Below are 15000 nucleotides of genomic sequence, written 5' to 3'. Positions count from 1 at the left end.
CATTTCATTGGCTGCCGTAGTCACCTATCTTTCTGATTGGCTGCCTCGTCTCTAGGCAACCGGACACTTTTTGACTCTAGCCGTCCTTTCAGCCAATGGGATAGCATTGCAGCTAGTGCGTGCGTGCGTGCCAAGGGGCCAGTGAGGCTATTCAACGTTGAAGCACTGTGCCCTAGTGGTAGGAGGAGGGACTACAGGCGGACCCGTGGATTCATGACCGGGAAACCCCGTGCAGCCGGGCTTTAACATTGAGCGCTCGGTTGCACTTCCGCATAGGACCACCACAATGTGGTGGTCCAATGCGGAAGTAGACGTTTTGAGACGGTCCTTCCGGGTGCTTCAAAACGCCACTGAGCAACTTCCACTGACATGAATAGCGGAGGGGGCGGAGCTTCGCGCCAGATCAGTCTCTATCCTTTTATATACTCTATGGTGCGTGCGTGCGTGCGTGCGTGCGTGCGTGCGTGCGTGCAGCTGGTAAAATATAACTATGTCATTTTGGGCTTGTTTTCATGACAAGTAGTAATTACTCTTTGTTATGAATCAGTTGAACTCTAGCTTCCCTGTTATTTGACACCCAGGTGACTGTGGTAGTTCAATCGTGCTTTATTGTCCAGTTGAGAAACCTTGCAAAAGTCAGGCCTTTCCTCATTGCTGCAGAACATCGTCATCTACTCCAGAGTCCAGACTTGATTGTTGCAATGCTCTATATTTGAGTATCGGCAAGCAATATTTTCAAACACAGCAAGTGACACAAACCGGCTTTTGACACACACAGTGAGCACAGTGAGTGCACCAGTCCTCCTCGCTGCCCTTCGCTGGTTACCTGTGACTTTCAGAATTGATCTTAATTAAAGCACTGAATGGTCAGGCTCCTGCTTATAATATCTCTGATCCTTTATGTCCCGATAGCGTGTGAAAACGTGTACGTCACCAAGAGGAGGGCGGTGTCTGAAAAGCTAGGGACGGCCCTCTCGTGGGCATTAAATTCTAGCCCACATCACTCAGAATAGAGTGACGGTGGTATGTTTTTGTAAATATTGAGCTCGTTCTTGGCGACAACATAGTGAACCAACACCAGGATGGATAGAAAGAACGTCGGGCCCAAATACATTACAAGGACAAGGAAAATGTTGTGAACAAACACGGCTGTGCTTAGATACTTTGTTGAATGTTATGTCTCTGCGCCCGTGCGCCGATCCAAGCCATTCTACGTCTTTTTGTAAACTCGTCAATCTGGGTTCCTTGATGCTGTCTCCATGCTGGAAAGCTGAAAATCTAATTCCGTTTTCTGGCTCATTCCCTCGACGTGACCTGCTGTGGCACTTATTTACTGAGCAAGTCCGCACCATTGTGAGGTCAGTTTAAAAAAAGAACGTACCTGTATACAAGCACATTTGGAAACCCACTCAAGGACACTTTGAGACCGACCGGCGTAGCAGAGTGTTTCCAGCGAGCGTTAACATTCACAATAGCAGCACCGTGACTCCGTTTGACCAGGATGGAACAGAGCCTTAATTAGTATCATCGGTTACACCTGTGAAGGGGTAGGGAAGGTGGCCCGAAAGTGGTGAGACTTATTCTGTGCGCATAGAGCCTATTTAGGGCCGGCTCAAGGCCTGTCGGATGTTGCCTCTTTGCTAAAAAACAAGGTTAATTCGACGGGGGATCATGTCAAAGTACCAAAAGCCATTTGTTCGTTCCACAGGGGAGCGGTGAGTACACACAGAAGTACATGTATTCAAAATGAGACCTTATTTCATGACTCTTGCACACTTTCCATTGCCACTTGGCGAAGCTTTAGAGTTTTGCGAGACCTCATTTTTAACTACCTAGAGTTGCCCTTAAGGCAGGAGTGCAGTGCTCTGGGAACAAGTGCTTTTAGTAAACAGAAACTTTACTTGTTTTTTCTCTGCTACAGCGAGAGGAAAATAGCTTTCCTCTCTGCTTATTATGATCATTTGCACAGAAGTAGTGTCAATAAGTAGTGTAGAGCAGGGGTTCTCAACCCGTGGGTCGCGACCCCTCGGGGGGTCGCCGAGTTATTTTGGGGGGTCCCCAAATTAACCCCCCCCCCCCCTTTTTTTTTTTTGTAACTGAATGGCTGGAAAAATGGAAATGAAGAGTTTACATATAGTACACATAGTACATGCACACCTTTCCCATATGATTATATAAACCATCTGGTTTCAGTATTTATTTATGGTGTATTGTCTCTATTATTAAGGTTATTGTAGCAGTCAATTTATATTGGGGGTCGGGAGGGGGCAGGACGGGGGTCCCGAGACTTTGCCAAAGCATTTCCGGGGGTCCCCGGCCAAAAACGTTGAGAACCCCTGGTGTAGAGGTTTAAATCCACTAGAACATTGTCCACTGGAAGCATGTGTCTTACTCGTTCACTCACTGTAATATTCCCAAAAACAAATCTCTTCTTGTATTAAAATAATTCAGTCCAAACAGTGGTAAAAATGACTTATACTTCTCAAAAAACACAAAAGAAAGTTCCACAGGTTTACAAAGGTGTGAGGACGACGACGGTAAGAAAACTGTGTGCTTCCAAACTCCAAACTGTTCTGCCACTGACTGCCTCTACTGTCACTCTGATCAAAGCAGCTCCCTAATCACCAATATAAGCTACACCTGATTTCAATGCACACCAATTATCAAAGGTACAACATGTTCTCTCAAAGCAAAGATCCTCTATATGCAATAGGAAATAAACAATGCATTTAGCAATTATAATCTTCAAACATTTATGTTTTATACATTTTACTGAAGTGAATACTCATTCTGAATTATGAAATATCAATATGAAATGTTATCTCAGTGGTTTGGCTTCCAGAAGTAGTATATCAAATCCTATTTTAAAGTAGTATATCAAATCCTATTTTAAAGTAGTATATCAAATCCTATTTTAAAGTAGTATATCAAATCCTATTTTAAAGTAGTATATCAAATCCTATTTTAAAGTAGTATATCAAATCCTATTTTAAAGTAGTATATCAAATCCTATTTTAAAGTAGTATATCAAATCCTATTTTAAAGTAGTATATCAAATCCTATTTTAAAGTAGTATATCAAATCCTATTTTAAAGTAGTACATCAAATCCTATTTTAAAGTAGTATATCAAATCCTATTTTAAAGTAGTATATCAATACCACTAGTCCTCCGGGGCTTTATACCATACTAGTTTGACTGCCCAGTGTCAAACTGGTACGGTATAAAGTGTCAAACTGGTACGGTATAAAGTGTCAAACTGGTACGGTATAAAGTGTCAAACTGGTACGGTATAAAGCCGAGTGTTCCTCTCCTCCTCTCCTCACCCAGACTACATGAGGTCCTCATGGACAAACTGGTATGGTATAAAGCCGTGTTTTCCTCTCCTCCTCTCCTCACCCCAGACTACACGAGGTCCTCATGGACCTGCAGCACCAGCAGCTGAAGCAGCTCACCGATTGGCTGGACGTGACGGAGGGGCGGATCAAGCGCATGGGGGCTCAGCCATTGGGTCCCGACCTGGAGGATGTCAAACACCAAGTTGAGGAACACAAGGTAGGCTTGATCATGCAAAGGTGGCTGTGGCTCAGGAGGTAGAGCAGGTCGACCAGCTCAGTGGCCTTGTGGTTAGAGTGTCCGCCCTGAAACTGGGAGGTCGGGGTTCGATCCCCGGCCGGGTCATACCAAAGACTGTAAAAATGGGACCCAATGCCTCCCTGCTTGACACTCAGCATCAAATGGTTGGATTGGGGGTCAAATCTACTAATCAAATGATTCCCGAGCGTGGCGCACGCTGCAGCTCACCGCTCCTTGGCTGCGGCTCACCGCTCCAAGAGATGGGTCAAATGCGGAGAACAAATTTCACTGCGGTAACGTGTGTGACAAATCGTATGACTTTGACTTTTGACTTTGACTTTGTCCAATGATCCGTGGGTCTACTTGTCGAAGTGTCCCTCGGGCAAGACACTGAACTCCACATTGCCTCCAATGAGTCGGTCGGTGCCTCGCATGGTAGCTCGCCACCGTTGGTGTGTGAATGTGGGAAGTGAGGACGCCTGCGTCGACTGTTCGCCGCTTCACCTCCCAATGTATGAATGAATTGTAAGGCGCTTTGAGCACTTGGAAAAGCGCTATAAAAATGCAATCCGTTATTATTACCTTACCCGTTGTGAGATATTGCCCCCCCCCCCCCCCCCCCCCCCCCCCCCTTGTGGCCATGGGGGGTACTGCGCCCTGGGTGCGTTTTCACATTTTTAATTCACTAATACATTCATTATTCATTTATAATTTGTTAAATTGGAAAAAGGGCTTCGTTAAGACCTCCATATTATTATGGTCAATGCCTGTGTGAAAAGTGGGAGCGATTGGTGCAGGCGGTGAGGAGATACGGCGGTGTTTCTGACAGACAGACATTCAGACAGACATTGACTGAATTATAGTATGATGATGATGATTATTATTATTATTATTATTATTATTATAAGGTCAAACCAAATGACCCCCGAGGCTCAACAGGAGCACCACTCCTAGCCCTGTTCCAATGCGTTAGCGAGTTCTCTCTTAACGCCCTGCCATAAACGCCTGGCTTCCCACCGACAAAACAATTCCACTGCCGTGCGGGGGGTCCGACTTTAGTGAAAAAAATAAACAAAACTACTTTGCTGCTACTCACCGAAACAAAGACTGTTTTGTGTTGTTGACAGTCTATTGTCTGGAGAATAGACTTAAAACAACACAACAAAAATGTCTTTGTTTCCATGAGTAAACAAAGTAGTTTAGTTTATTTTTTTACTAAAGTCGGCGGTGGAATTGTTTTGTTGGTGTGCAGCGGAGGCGTTCCTGGCAGGGCGTCAGAGAGAGCTCGCTAACGCAGTGGACCAGGGGCTACACCACTCTCATCTTACCTTAAGTGCTTCTGACATATTGGCAGTCGTCCAACATGCACACAAATCTAATTTAAGACGGTAAAAGGCATCAAGCAGTGTTGGAAAGTAAGTAAGTACTGTACTTTACTGGAGAATTTAAAATCTTCAATACTTTTACTTCTACTCTCAGAGGCAAATATTATGCTCTTATACTCCACTACAATTATTTGAAAACTTCGGTTGCTAGTTACTTATTTTATTATTACAAAACATGCATTGACCACTTCAGCCCTGTTTAAACGTGGGCTATTTTGAACATAGCCGATCTGCTATTTTCAAAGACAAGTACATTTTGCATTTTACTTGAGTAAAAAAATTGTAGTACTTTTTTCTTCTTTGTGAAGCTTCTCTGTGCAGGATGTCAGCGCGACAATAACACTGCCAGTGTGAACATTGTCAAATATAATGCTTTCTGTTAGTTTTTTATTTTATTTTATTTTTGTACAGATGGTACCTATCTATACTGAGTAATGACTGCTCATAAATTATTGGTGAATTTTGCTTGTTGAAAATGATAACTGCAGGTGGCAGCTAGGTGGTTTAAAGAAAAGGAAAGGAAAATATTAAATCACACCCAATTTGAAGTAAGTGGTGCCTTTGACGGAGCCATTTATAGTTTCTCATGTGTGGGCAGGCAGGCAGGCAGGCACACACACACACGCACACGCGCACACGGACACACACACAGGCCCCTTTTCCACCGGTTGGTTCCCAATGGGAACCGGTTCAGTTCTTTGTGGTTCTTAGTCCATGAGCCAGAGCTCCAAAATTGAAACGTTAATTATGAATTGAGTGGGCAAAACTATACCTATATTAGATTGTTATCACCATTAAACTTCCCCAATTGAGTACTTACACGAAGACGATGATTTATTGTATTACAAATTTTACATTTTTAAATATGCAAATGAGGCATTATGTAGGAAAATATGCAAAATAATCGAAAATATGAAAAAGCTACTACTGTGGAAGGGTTATCATGTATTAATTTACTTGTATTGATCCTATAAACAATTTAATATAGGGTATAGTTTGCCCACCAATTTTGGAGCTCTGGCTCGTGGACTAAAAACCAAAAAGAACTTTTGGTTCCCATTGGGAACCAACCGGTGGAAAAGGGGTCACAGTGTCACACACATGCGCACACACGCGCGCACATACTTCCTTGTTCGCGCTACCTGTTCCGCTGAAATATGTTTCAATCCCTGTCCATTCATCTCTCGGGGCACCACTTGAAGCAAATCACACCGAGTGTTGTAAATAATGCAAATTAATGATTAAAATGGCACTGTGTGTGTGTGTGTGTGTGTGTGTGCGTGCGCGTGCGCGTGTGTGTGTCTCTGTGCGTGTGTGCATGCATGCGTGCCCATGTGTGTGTCTCTGTGTGTGTGTTCATGCGTGCGTGCATGTGTCTCTGTGCGTGTGTGTGTGTGTGTGTGTGTGTGTGTGTGTGTGTGTGTGTGTGTGTGTGTGTGTGTGTGTGTGTGTGTGTGTGTGTGTGTGTGTGTGTGTGTGTGTGTGTGTGTGTGTGTGTGTGTGTGTGTGTGTGTGTGTGTGTGCATGATAGATAGCATAGCTATAGTACGGGTACGGGTTGGCCCCCGTATACCTCATTAGAACGGTTTCATTCTGTGTTCAGGAGCCTGTTTTGGGGGATAAGTCATTTATTGGGCTGCGTACTGTACGCTGCACATCAACTTTGAAAGAGCTGCATATTGGAAAGCTTTGGAGAAAAGAACATTAAGCCATTAAGACCGGAGGCCGACTCTACACGTCTTCTAAAAACCTACGGTTTGTTTCTATCTCAGTGTTTCTCAAACCTTTTTTGTCAAGGACCCCCAAAATGATTGCCGCCCATCAAAAATATTCTGTTCCAGGGACCCCAAGACGCAAACATATGAGTTAAAAACGGTCACTAAAAAAAAATATATATATATATATAATAATAATAATATTTTTTAGCCTGATTTAAAATGACACGGATGCTTTCCTGGTTTTAATCGGTTAAGAGAGGGAAGCTTTTTCACCTGCCTGCTGAGACGCACACACACACACACACACACACACACAATACACATGTATTAATCAACGACATCTGTGCGTGCGTGCGTGCGTGCGTGCGTGCGTGCGTGCGTGCGTGCGCGCGTGCGTGCGTGCGTGCGCGCATACCTGCTCGCTTCACTCGCTAATTTTCAGTGGTATTTCTGGTGTTTGGTAATTGTCACCTACAGTACTGTGTGTGTGTGCGTACGTGCATGTACAAGTATAGCATAGCTTGTCACATGGGTGAAGGGACATCTAGCGATGTCTAGCTAGCGCTTACAAACATCCCACGGATCGATCAATCAAGCTAACGGGTGTAGTCATTAGAGTAGCAATTAGAAGACCACCATGCTGTGTTCACGTCTGAACAGCGGGGGGAGCCGTACCGCCTACATGCATGTGAGGAGCCCCAGGGAACGTGTTTGCATGTCCTATTCTTCAAGGTATTTTAACCCATTTTGACCTGAGATCAGATTCTAAAAATGTCTTCTGACATCCTGACAGTTTTCTGAAAAGAATAGATATGTTTCTATGTCAGTCGTTCTTCGATTTTTCAAAAAATAGCAGATCTACAAGCTCATAGCGCGCCACCGAGTGGCGCGCTATGAGCTTGTAGATCTGCTATTTTTCAATAGCTAAAGCATAACATAATGCTAACACCAAAAGGGGTTCCCGCCCAAAATGGGTTAATGTATGGGATATTTCCATTTGTTGTGCCCGTACATAAAAACAAGCAACAAAAAAGGTTGACACGTGACGCATGGCACATGACACAAACACAGTACAAAAAGTGAAAATTAAAAATAAAATAAATAAATGAATACAAATAGGAAAACAGTTAACAGTAGAACAATAAGAATAGCCTATTTTTAACCAAGGAAAACGGAACAGTGAGAAAGGCAAGGCTTTCCCAACATCCACGTCAGGTTTTTGGATGCAATTAAAAAAACTGGAAATGTGCAATTCTAGGGAAATTGCAAGTGTGCTTGCTCTGACACAAGGCACGAGGAATCCACTCGGGGACTGAATTCCGTCTCACCATTTAATATTATACATTGTAATGCCATGTAAAGCATGAAGCATGACAACAGTGACAACCGTGTGTGAGGCATGACCAAAAGCCTCACTTTTCTGTTCAAGGGCAAAAGTTAACAAAGAGCAGGTTCACCTTGCTGGCAAAACAATCTCGGGCAGAGAACAATAGCGTGTTGCCATTAGCAACCACACTAAAAGGAAAATAAATTGAAAAAGTGGACGGTATAAATGGACGGTATAAATGGACGGTATAAATGGACGGTATAAATGGGGATTAACCCATTTTGGGCGGGAACCCCTTTTGGTGTTTTAACTAAGCGTTATGTTATACTTTAGCTATTGAAAAATAGCAGATCTACAAGCTCATAGCACGCCACCGAGTGGCGCGCTATGAACGACTGACATAGAAACATAGCTTTTTCAGAAAACTGTCAGGATGTAGAAGACATTTTTAGGTCAAAATGGATTAACACCTCTTCTCCCCGGTAGGATTGGGCTGTTTCCAGCTTTACTCTACGTCCATATTGCCTACAATGTTCGTCTTATAATCTGTAATTTAGCTGAGACTGTGCAGTTTATTGGCAGACAGACAGCGCTGTCCACCAAGGAGGGTGTGAGAGTTCAGAGGCCATGGCGGTCAAACAGAGGCTGTGTGTAATCAGACGACCTCCCGGTGGGCCAGTGATTGAGCACATGAACAACGGTCACATCCCTTTATCCCTCGGTCAGCTGACCAAGGGCTGTGAGCTGTCCGTGGTGCTGAAGCCGCTACAATGCAGCGTATCAGACTTTCAGTACCATGGACAGCGCATCACTACCTAAAAAGCCAAAGACAATGTGAATGGGTTTAAAAGTGTTTCAACTGTTCAGCCAAATGAGATGTCGGCATTTAATCTATTCTGGGCGGAAACCCCTTTTGGTGTTAGCATTATGTTATGCTTTAGCTATTGAAAAATAGCAGATCTACAAGCTCATAGCTCATAGCTCATAGTCTGCTATTTTTGAAAAATCAAAGAACGACTGACATAGAAACATAGCTTTTTCAGAAAACTGTAATTTTCAAACAGACATTTTTAGAATCTGATCTCAGGTCAAAATGGGTTAACACTAGGATGTCTGAAAAAAATGCACTACTACTATGACGGCTAACGGTCAGGCTGACCGGTGTTTTTCCGTGCTATTTGATTGGCCATTCTCTCCCCCACTGTCTAATGATCTTCACACCTCTCTCTGCACCCGTTGACGGCTTGCCATTGTCTTCTAAATGTTACATTCCAACGAATTCAAGGCAGCAGTTTCAACTAGACAGGACAACTCAAGTTATTTTTTATTTCAGTTTACCAAACTATAATTATAGTGACGGTGTGAGCGCTATATTGAATACCCTTGCGCAGCAAACACTGTCCGACTTTGTATTGAGCCAATAAAATAGGCTACCACACGTTATTGCCAGAGCCAGGCACATTGCTCAGACGAAATACGACATTAGTTATATATTGTCATTTTATATAGAGGGGGAAACATCGATGTAATTCATATATATTTGATTGATTGTGCCAAAAAAAGGAAAGAGCTGTGCGTGCGTGCGTGCAAATCAGAAAAGTTTACAGACAAAGGAGTTGGGAGTTTGGGAGCGGCTAGCCTTCTATATAATGCTGCGCACATATTAGCCTATATATATTTGACAGGACAACTCAAGTTATTTTCTTTTTCATTTCAGTTTACCAAACTATAATTATAGTGACGATGTGAGCGCTATATATTCATACCATACCACGTTCCTATGTCGCGCATTTCATATCAGCGCATCTTACCGTCTCGTTTCTGTATTGAATCAATCAAATGTTTATTTTGTACCGTAGGCTATAGTTTTTGAACGAATATTACCATGTAGGCCTATGTTTGGTGTTACATCACAAGCAAGGAATGTGCAGCATTATTTTCAATCAGTATAAATAATGAATACTTTGTGTTAATTCAAGAATGTTTATTGTTTCTTAGTGTTACACAATATAACAATATAAAGCATGCAAGGTGTGACATAAAATCAGGAAAACATCCTATGGCATTAGTTTCTGTACATTTATCTGGATGGCACACAAAATGTTGTCTTTCTCTTCTTTCGCTTAGATACACTTGACACATGTCATAGTAAATGTGCCAGTGCATGTTCCACATGCCCGTTTGTCACATTTATGGCAGCTGATTAGCGTCTTGTTTCCACATCCGTCAAGCTGACACTGCCTTCTCTTCTTGGGGGTAGGGGTGTCTGGTGTCTGTGGACCATTCTGGGCCCTCTTGGCAGCTCTTGGCGTTGTAGGCTGGTTCTGTGGTGTGGTCGGCAGCGGCTGCAGTGCGCTGCGCTGCGGGCGCCGAGGTGTGCGTGGTGGCACTGACGCAGAGTCCTTTTCATCCATGTGTTCCTTACGGAGCTGTAGTGCCAAGTCCTGTAGGAACTCCCTCCTGGTGAGCTGCGGTTTGTCCAAGCACTGTTTGAACAACACATTGATGGCAGCCAGGTCCAGCATGTTGTAAAAGACAGCCACTGGCCAGCGACTGGTGCCAACTCTGACGCTGTAGTTTCGTGCCATCTGATCCAAAATGTCCACTCCCCACTTGGTGTGGTTGTAATCAGTTACAGACTCTGGCTTTTCTTTGGGGTCTGTACCAATCCCGATGGAACGGTGCATGGTGCTCAGGATATTACACTAATTGTATATCTGTTCTTGAGGTGATTGTTCGTCCCCCCCAAATCACAAAGGCTAATTTGACCTTTGGGATACACAAGTGTCCAACAATGTAGTTAGTACAGACTTTGGCGTTGGACCACGGACCCACCATCTGAAAATGTTTCGTTTAGGTTAACCCATTTTGGGCGGGAACCCCTTTTGGTGTTAGCATTATGTTATGCTTTAGCTATTGAAAAAAATAGCAGATCTACAAGCTCGTAGTGGCGCGCTACGAGCTTGTAGGTCTGCTATTTTTGAAAAATCGAAGAACGACTGACATAGAAACATAGCTTTTTCAGAAAACTGTCAGGATGTAGAAGACATTTTTAGAATCTGATCTCAGGTCAAAATGGGTTAAGTGATATTACACTAATTGTATATCTGTTCTTGAGGTGATTGTTCGTCCCCCCCCAAATCACAAAGGCTAATTTGACCTTTGGGATACACAAGTGTCCAACAATGTAGTTAGTACAGACTTTGGCGTTGGACCACGGACCCACCATCTGAAAATGTTTTGTGACAGGGACCCACGAGAAGAGAAGGTTTATATTCAAATTTTAAAAGAAATGACCTAACCCTATGTACTGTACATGTAACCCATGTATTTACATGGGTAAATACATGGGTTATGTCATGTTTCTATGTCAGTTGTTCTCAAACATATTCATGTCAAGGAACCCCAAATATATATGACATTGGCCGCCGACCCCCATCTGTAAATATGTAGTTCCAGGGACCCTCTCAGTAGCAAAGATTTGAGTTAAAAACTCGCTCTGAAAGAACATATATTCAAATATTTCAGGACATTTTCACGATTTTTCAAAAATAGCAGACCTACAAGCCCGCGCTATGAGCTTGTAGGTCTGCTATTGTTCAATAGCTAAAGCATAACATAATGCTTAGAACACCAAAAGGGGTTCCCGCCCAAAATGGATTAAGGTTGATGAACATGCGTTAAGGTTGGCGAACATGCGTTAAGGTTGGCGAACATGCACTGCTCCGTGCTTGCGGTTATGCTTAGGTTAGGGTTTGAGGTAGGTTGTCGTTCTAATGACAATGTCAATAGTATGTCGAAACTAATGCCTGTACCCATCATGTAAATATCGTGTGTGTGTGTGTGTGTGTGTTGCAGCTGTTGCAGGAAGACCTGGAGTTGGAGCAGGTGAGGGTGAACTCTCTGACACACATGGTGGTGGTCGTGGACGAGACCAGCGGGGACAGCGCCACCGCTGCCCTGGAGGGCAAACTGCAGGTACTGCACACGCACCCCCAAGCGTGCACGCACACACACACATGCACACACATGCACACTGAGAGAGAGAGTATATGTACACCATTTTCCAAACAGCCTTTGCTGTTAGTTTTTGTTTGCGAAGACAAATGACTCATTACCACACAAATTACTATTGACTTTGAGTCTCTCTCTCTCTCTGTCTCTCTCTCTCTCTCTCTCTCTCTCTCTCTCTCTCTCTCTCTCTCACTCACTCTCTCACTCTCCCTCTTTCTGTCACTCGGAAAACAGAGCAACTATTTTTCTTTGCTTTTTTTCTGTAATTAGGTTTGTGCACTCCACAAATGTATTGTGTGTGTGTGTGTGTGTGTGTGTGTGTGTGTGTGTGTGTGTGTGTGTGTGTGTGTGTGTGTGTGTGCGTGTGCGTGTGTGCGATGGAGAGAGAAAGTGGGTAGGCCTATTTGTGTGCATGTAAAAATGTTTGTGCAAAATAGGTTTGTGCACTCCACAAATGTATTGTGTGCGTGTGTGTGTGCGCGTGTGTGTGCGTGTGTGCGTGTGTAAATGGCATTCGGACAAAAACAGCGCTAGGGTGGTGAAGCACTTCATTAAATTACAAAAAGGAAAATTGAAATTGATTTTTGATTCATGAAATTATTTTGCAAACTTTTGCTTTTTGGTAATGTTTTCTGTTTTGAAATAGTAATAATTAAAAACAATATATATATTTGTTGGCACTGGTGGGGGCTCCTCACTGTTAGGCCAACCAGTAGCACACAACAGCAGTGACAACACACTAACTTGGGGAGGAAAGGGAGGGAGGGGCTTTAAAAAAGCCAAGGCATTCATAAATGTGCCTGTCGACGTCCTCACAAGTACAGCAATTACAAACCTGTGTGTGTGTGTGTGTGTGTGTGTGTGTGTGTGTGTGTGTGTGTGTGTGTGTGTGTGTGTGTGTGTGTGTGTGTGTGTGTGTGTGTGTGTGTGTGTGTGTGTGTGTGTGTGCGTGCACGCGTGCTTAATCCTCTACGCTTGTCATATTGTGTGATGTAGGAGCCTTAGCTCTTCTTGTTAGTTTCCATACAATATGCAAAAAAACATATTACATTTACATATCGCTGCTATCTCCATATTATTCACACGTTTTGTGTTTTCATTTTTTTCCCCGTAAATGAATGGCCTTCATATTTTACTTCATACTACAGCGTCTCACAAAAGCATCAAATGTAGCTTGTTTCGAGTAATGCTGTCGCCTCACAGCTAGAAGGCCCTGGGTTCGATTCCCGCTGGGGGGCGTGTTCTCTCCTCTGTGTCACCAGTGCCCATACCCCCCCCCCCCCCCCAGATTGGTAGAGGGAGTGTAGCGCCCAGGGTTGCAACAATCGTGGGATAAAAGTTTTGAAGTAATATTCTGTACATTGAAAATATAAACACTATAGGATGCCAGGTCAATAATGGCACATCTGTCTACATAACATAGCTAATTTAAATCACATTTTTAGCCTTTGCATAAACATGCAAGGTCTAAATGTTTACATGAAGGTGAAGTAAAACTAAAATGCACTAAATCGTGGCGAGTTGGTAAACTGGCGAGTTCTCCGGATCCCCTCAGAGTTACATATAATAGTAAACCTTGAAATCCTTGAACTGAAAAAGTTCCAGAAGCGACTGGTGTAAACTTTCACGCTCTTGTCTACACTCCCCCCTCTCTCTCTCTTTCTCCACTCATCCTTTCTCTGTGCCTCGCTCCCTCCTCATCTTCAACACGATCTTCCTTTTTGTTCAGAGTTCCTTTTTCAGTGTGATATTATTTTGCGCGTCGTTCTCTGCACCCCTCTGATACTCTCCCTGCTTTCTCTGCCTCTTTCACTTTCAATTTCACTCTCTCCATGCTCTCTGCTTTCTCTCTGCTCGGCTCGCTCTCTCTCTCTCTCTCTCTCTCTCTCTCTCTCTCTCTCTCTCTCTCTCTCTCTCTCTCTCTCTCTCTCTCTCTCTCTCTCTCTCTCTCTCTCTCTCTCTTCTCTCTCTCTCTCTCTCTCCCTCTCTGTGTGATAGCTAACGGATGAAAGCTTGAAATCATATAACATAGCCAAAAGTGTGTGTGTGTGTGTGTGTGTGTGTGTGTGTGTGTGTGTGTGTGTGTGTGTGTGTGTGTGTGTGTGTGTGTGTGTGTGTGTGTGTGTGTGTGTGTGTGTGTGTGTGTGTGTGTGTGTGTGTGTGTGTGTGTGTGTGTGTCTGCATGCGTGCCTGTCTGTTTCCAAGTTTGTGGGTATGCCCTTGTGTGTACTCGTCTGTGCGTGCATATGTGTGCGAATGCTTGTGCGCACACGCACACACACACACACACACACACACACACACACACACACACACACACACACACACACACACACACACATACACACACACACACACACACACCAAAAAAAATGTAGAGCAGAATTCAATTTGGGAGACTTTAGTGAAGGTGAAGGGGGTTATAAAGAGGTGGGGGGTAGTGGTTCTCAACATTTTTGTCTGGGGACCCCCGGAAATGCTTTGGCCATGTCTCGCGATCATTTCCTCTCCCTTTGGTCTGCTTAAAGGCGGATTTTCGGATGTAGCGAATCAGCAAGTGAACCAACGTTTCGGCAGACAGCTGCCTTCTTCAGGGACAGGTATGAGCAGTTGTCTGCCGTTTCGTTGGTTCACTTATTCTCTGTGTCCTAAAATCAAGTATTGGCAAGTATTGGCTATATCAGTATGTGTGGCCACTTTCTTGTCCCTTGAAGACCTTCGGCTGGCGGCTGTGGCTCAGGAGGTAGAGCAGGTCGTCCAATGATCCCTGGGTTGGCGGTTCGAATCCCGGCTCCTCCTGTCCACATGTCGAAGTGTCCTTGGGCAAGATACTGAACCCTACCCCCTTTTTGAAACTAGCTCCTCGCCACTCGTCCTACACACTTCCACTTGGTTTGAGCATAGATATATAAATAATAGAGACGGCACCGGAATTCCCCTCCCATCCACTTGCATTGCATTGCATCTCTATTATTTATATAT

General features: G+C 43.8%; 1 protein-coding gene across 1 annotated transcript in view; it reads left to right on the top strand.

Moving 5' to 3' along the window:
- LOC306917692 (dystrophin-like) overlaps positions 1–15000 on the top strand; it is a gene marked incomplete at its 3' end in the record, with an annotated part of 361506 nt that overhangs the window by 292262 nt on the left and 54244 nt on the right. The window contains exons 14-15 of the mRNA XM_079530601.1: positions 3403–3553; positions 11863–11982. Coding sequence (XP_079386727.1) covers positions 3403–3553; positions 11863–11982 — 271 coding nt within the window. The remainder of the gene's footprint in view (positions 1–3402; positions 3554–11862; positions 11983–15000) is intronic.

This window comes from Electrona antarctica (assembly GCF_951216825.1).
Source record: "Electrona antarctica genome assembly, contig: SUPER_24_unloc_1, whole genome shotgun sequence".
Lineage (NCBI taxonomy): Eukaryota > Metazoa > Chordata > Actinopteri > Myctophiformes > Myctophidae > Electrona > Electrona antarctica.
Note: the sequence above shows the minus strand (reverse complement) of the source record. Positions and strands in the feature narration are given on the sequence as shown.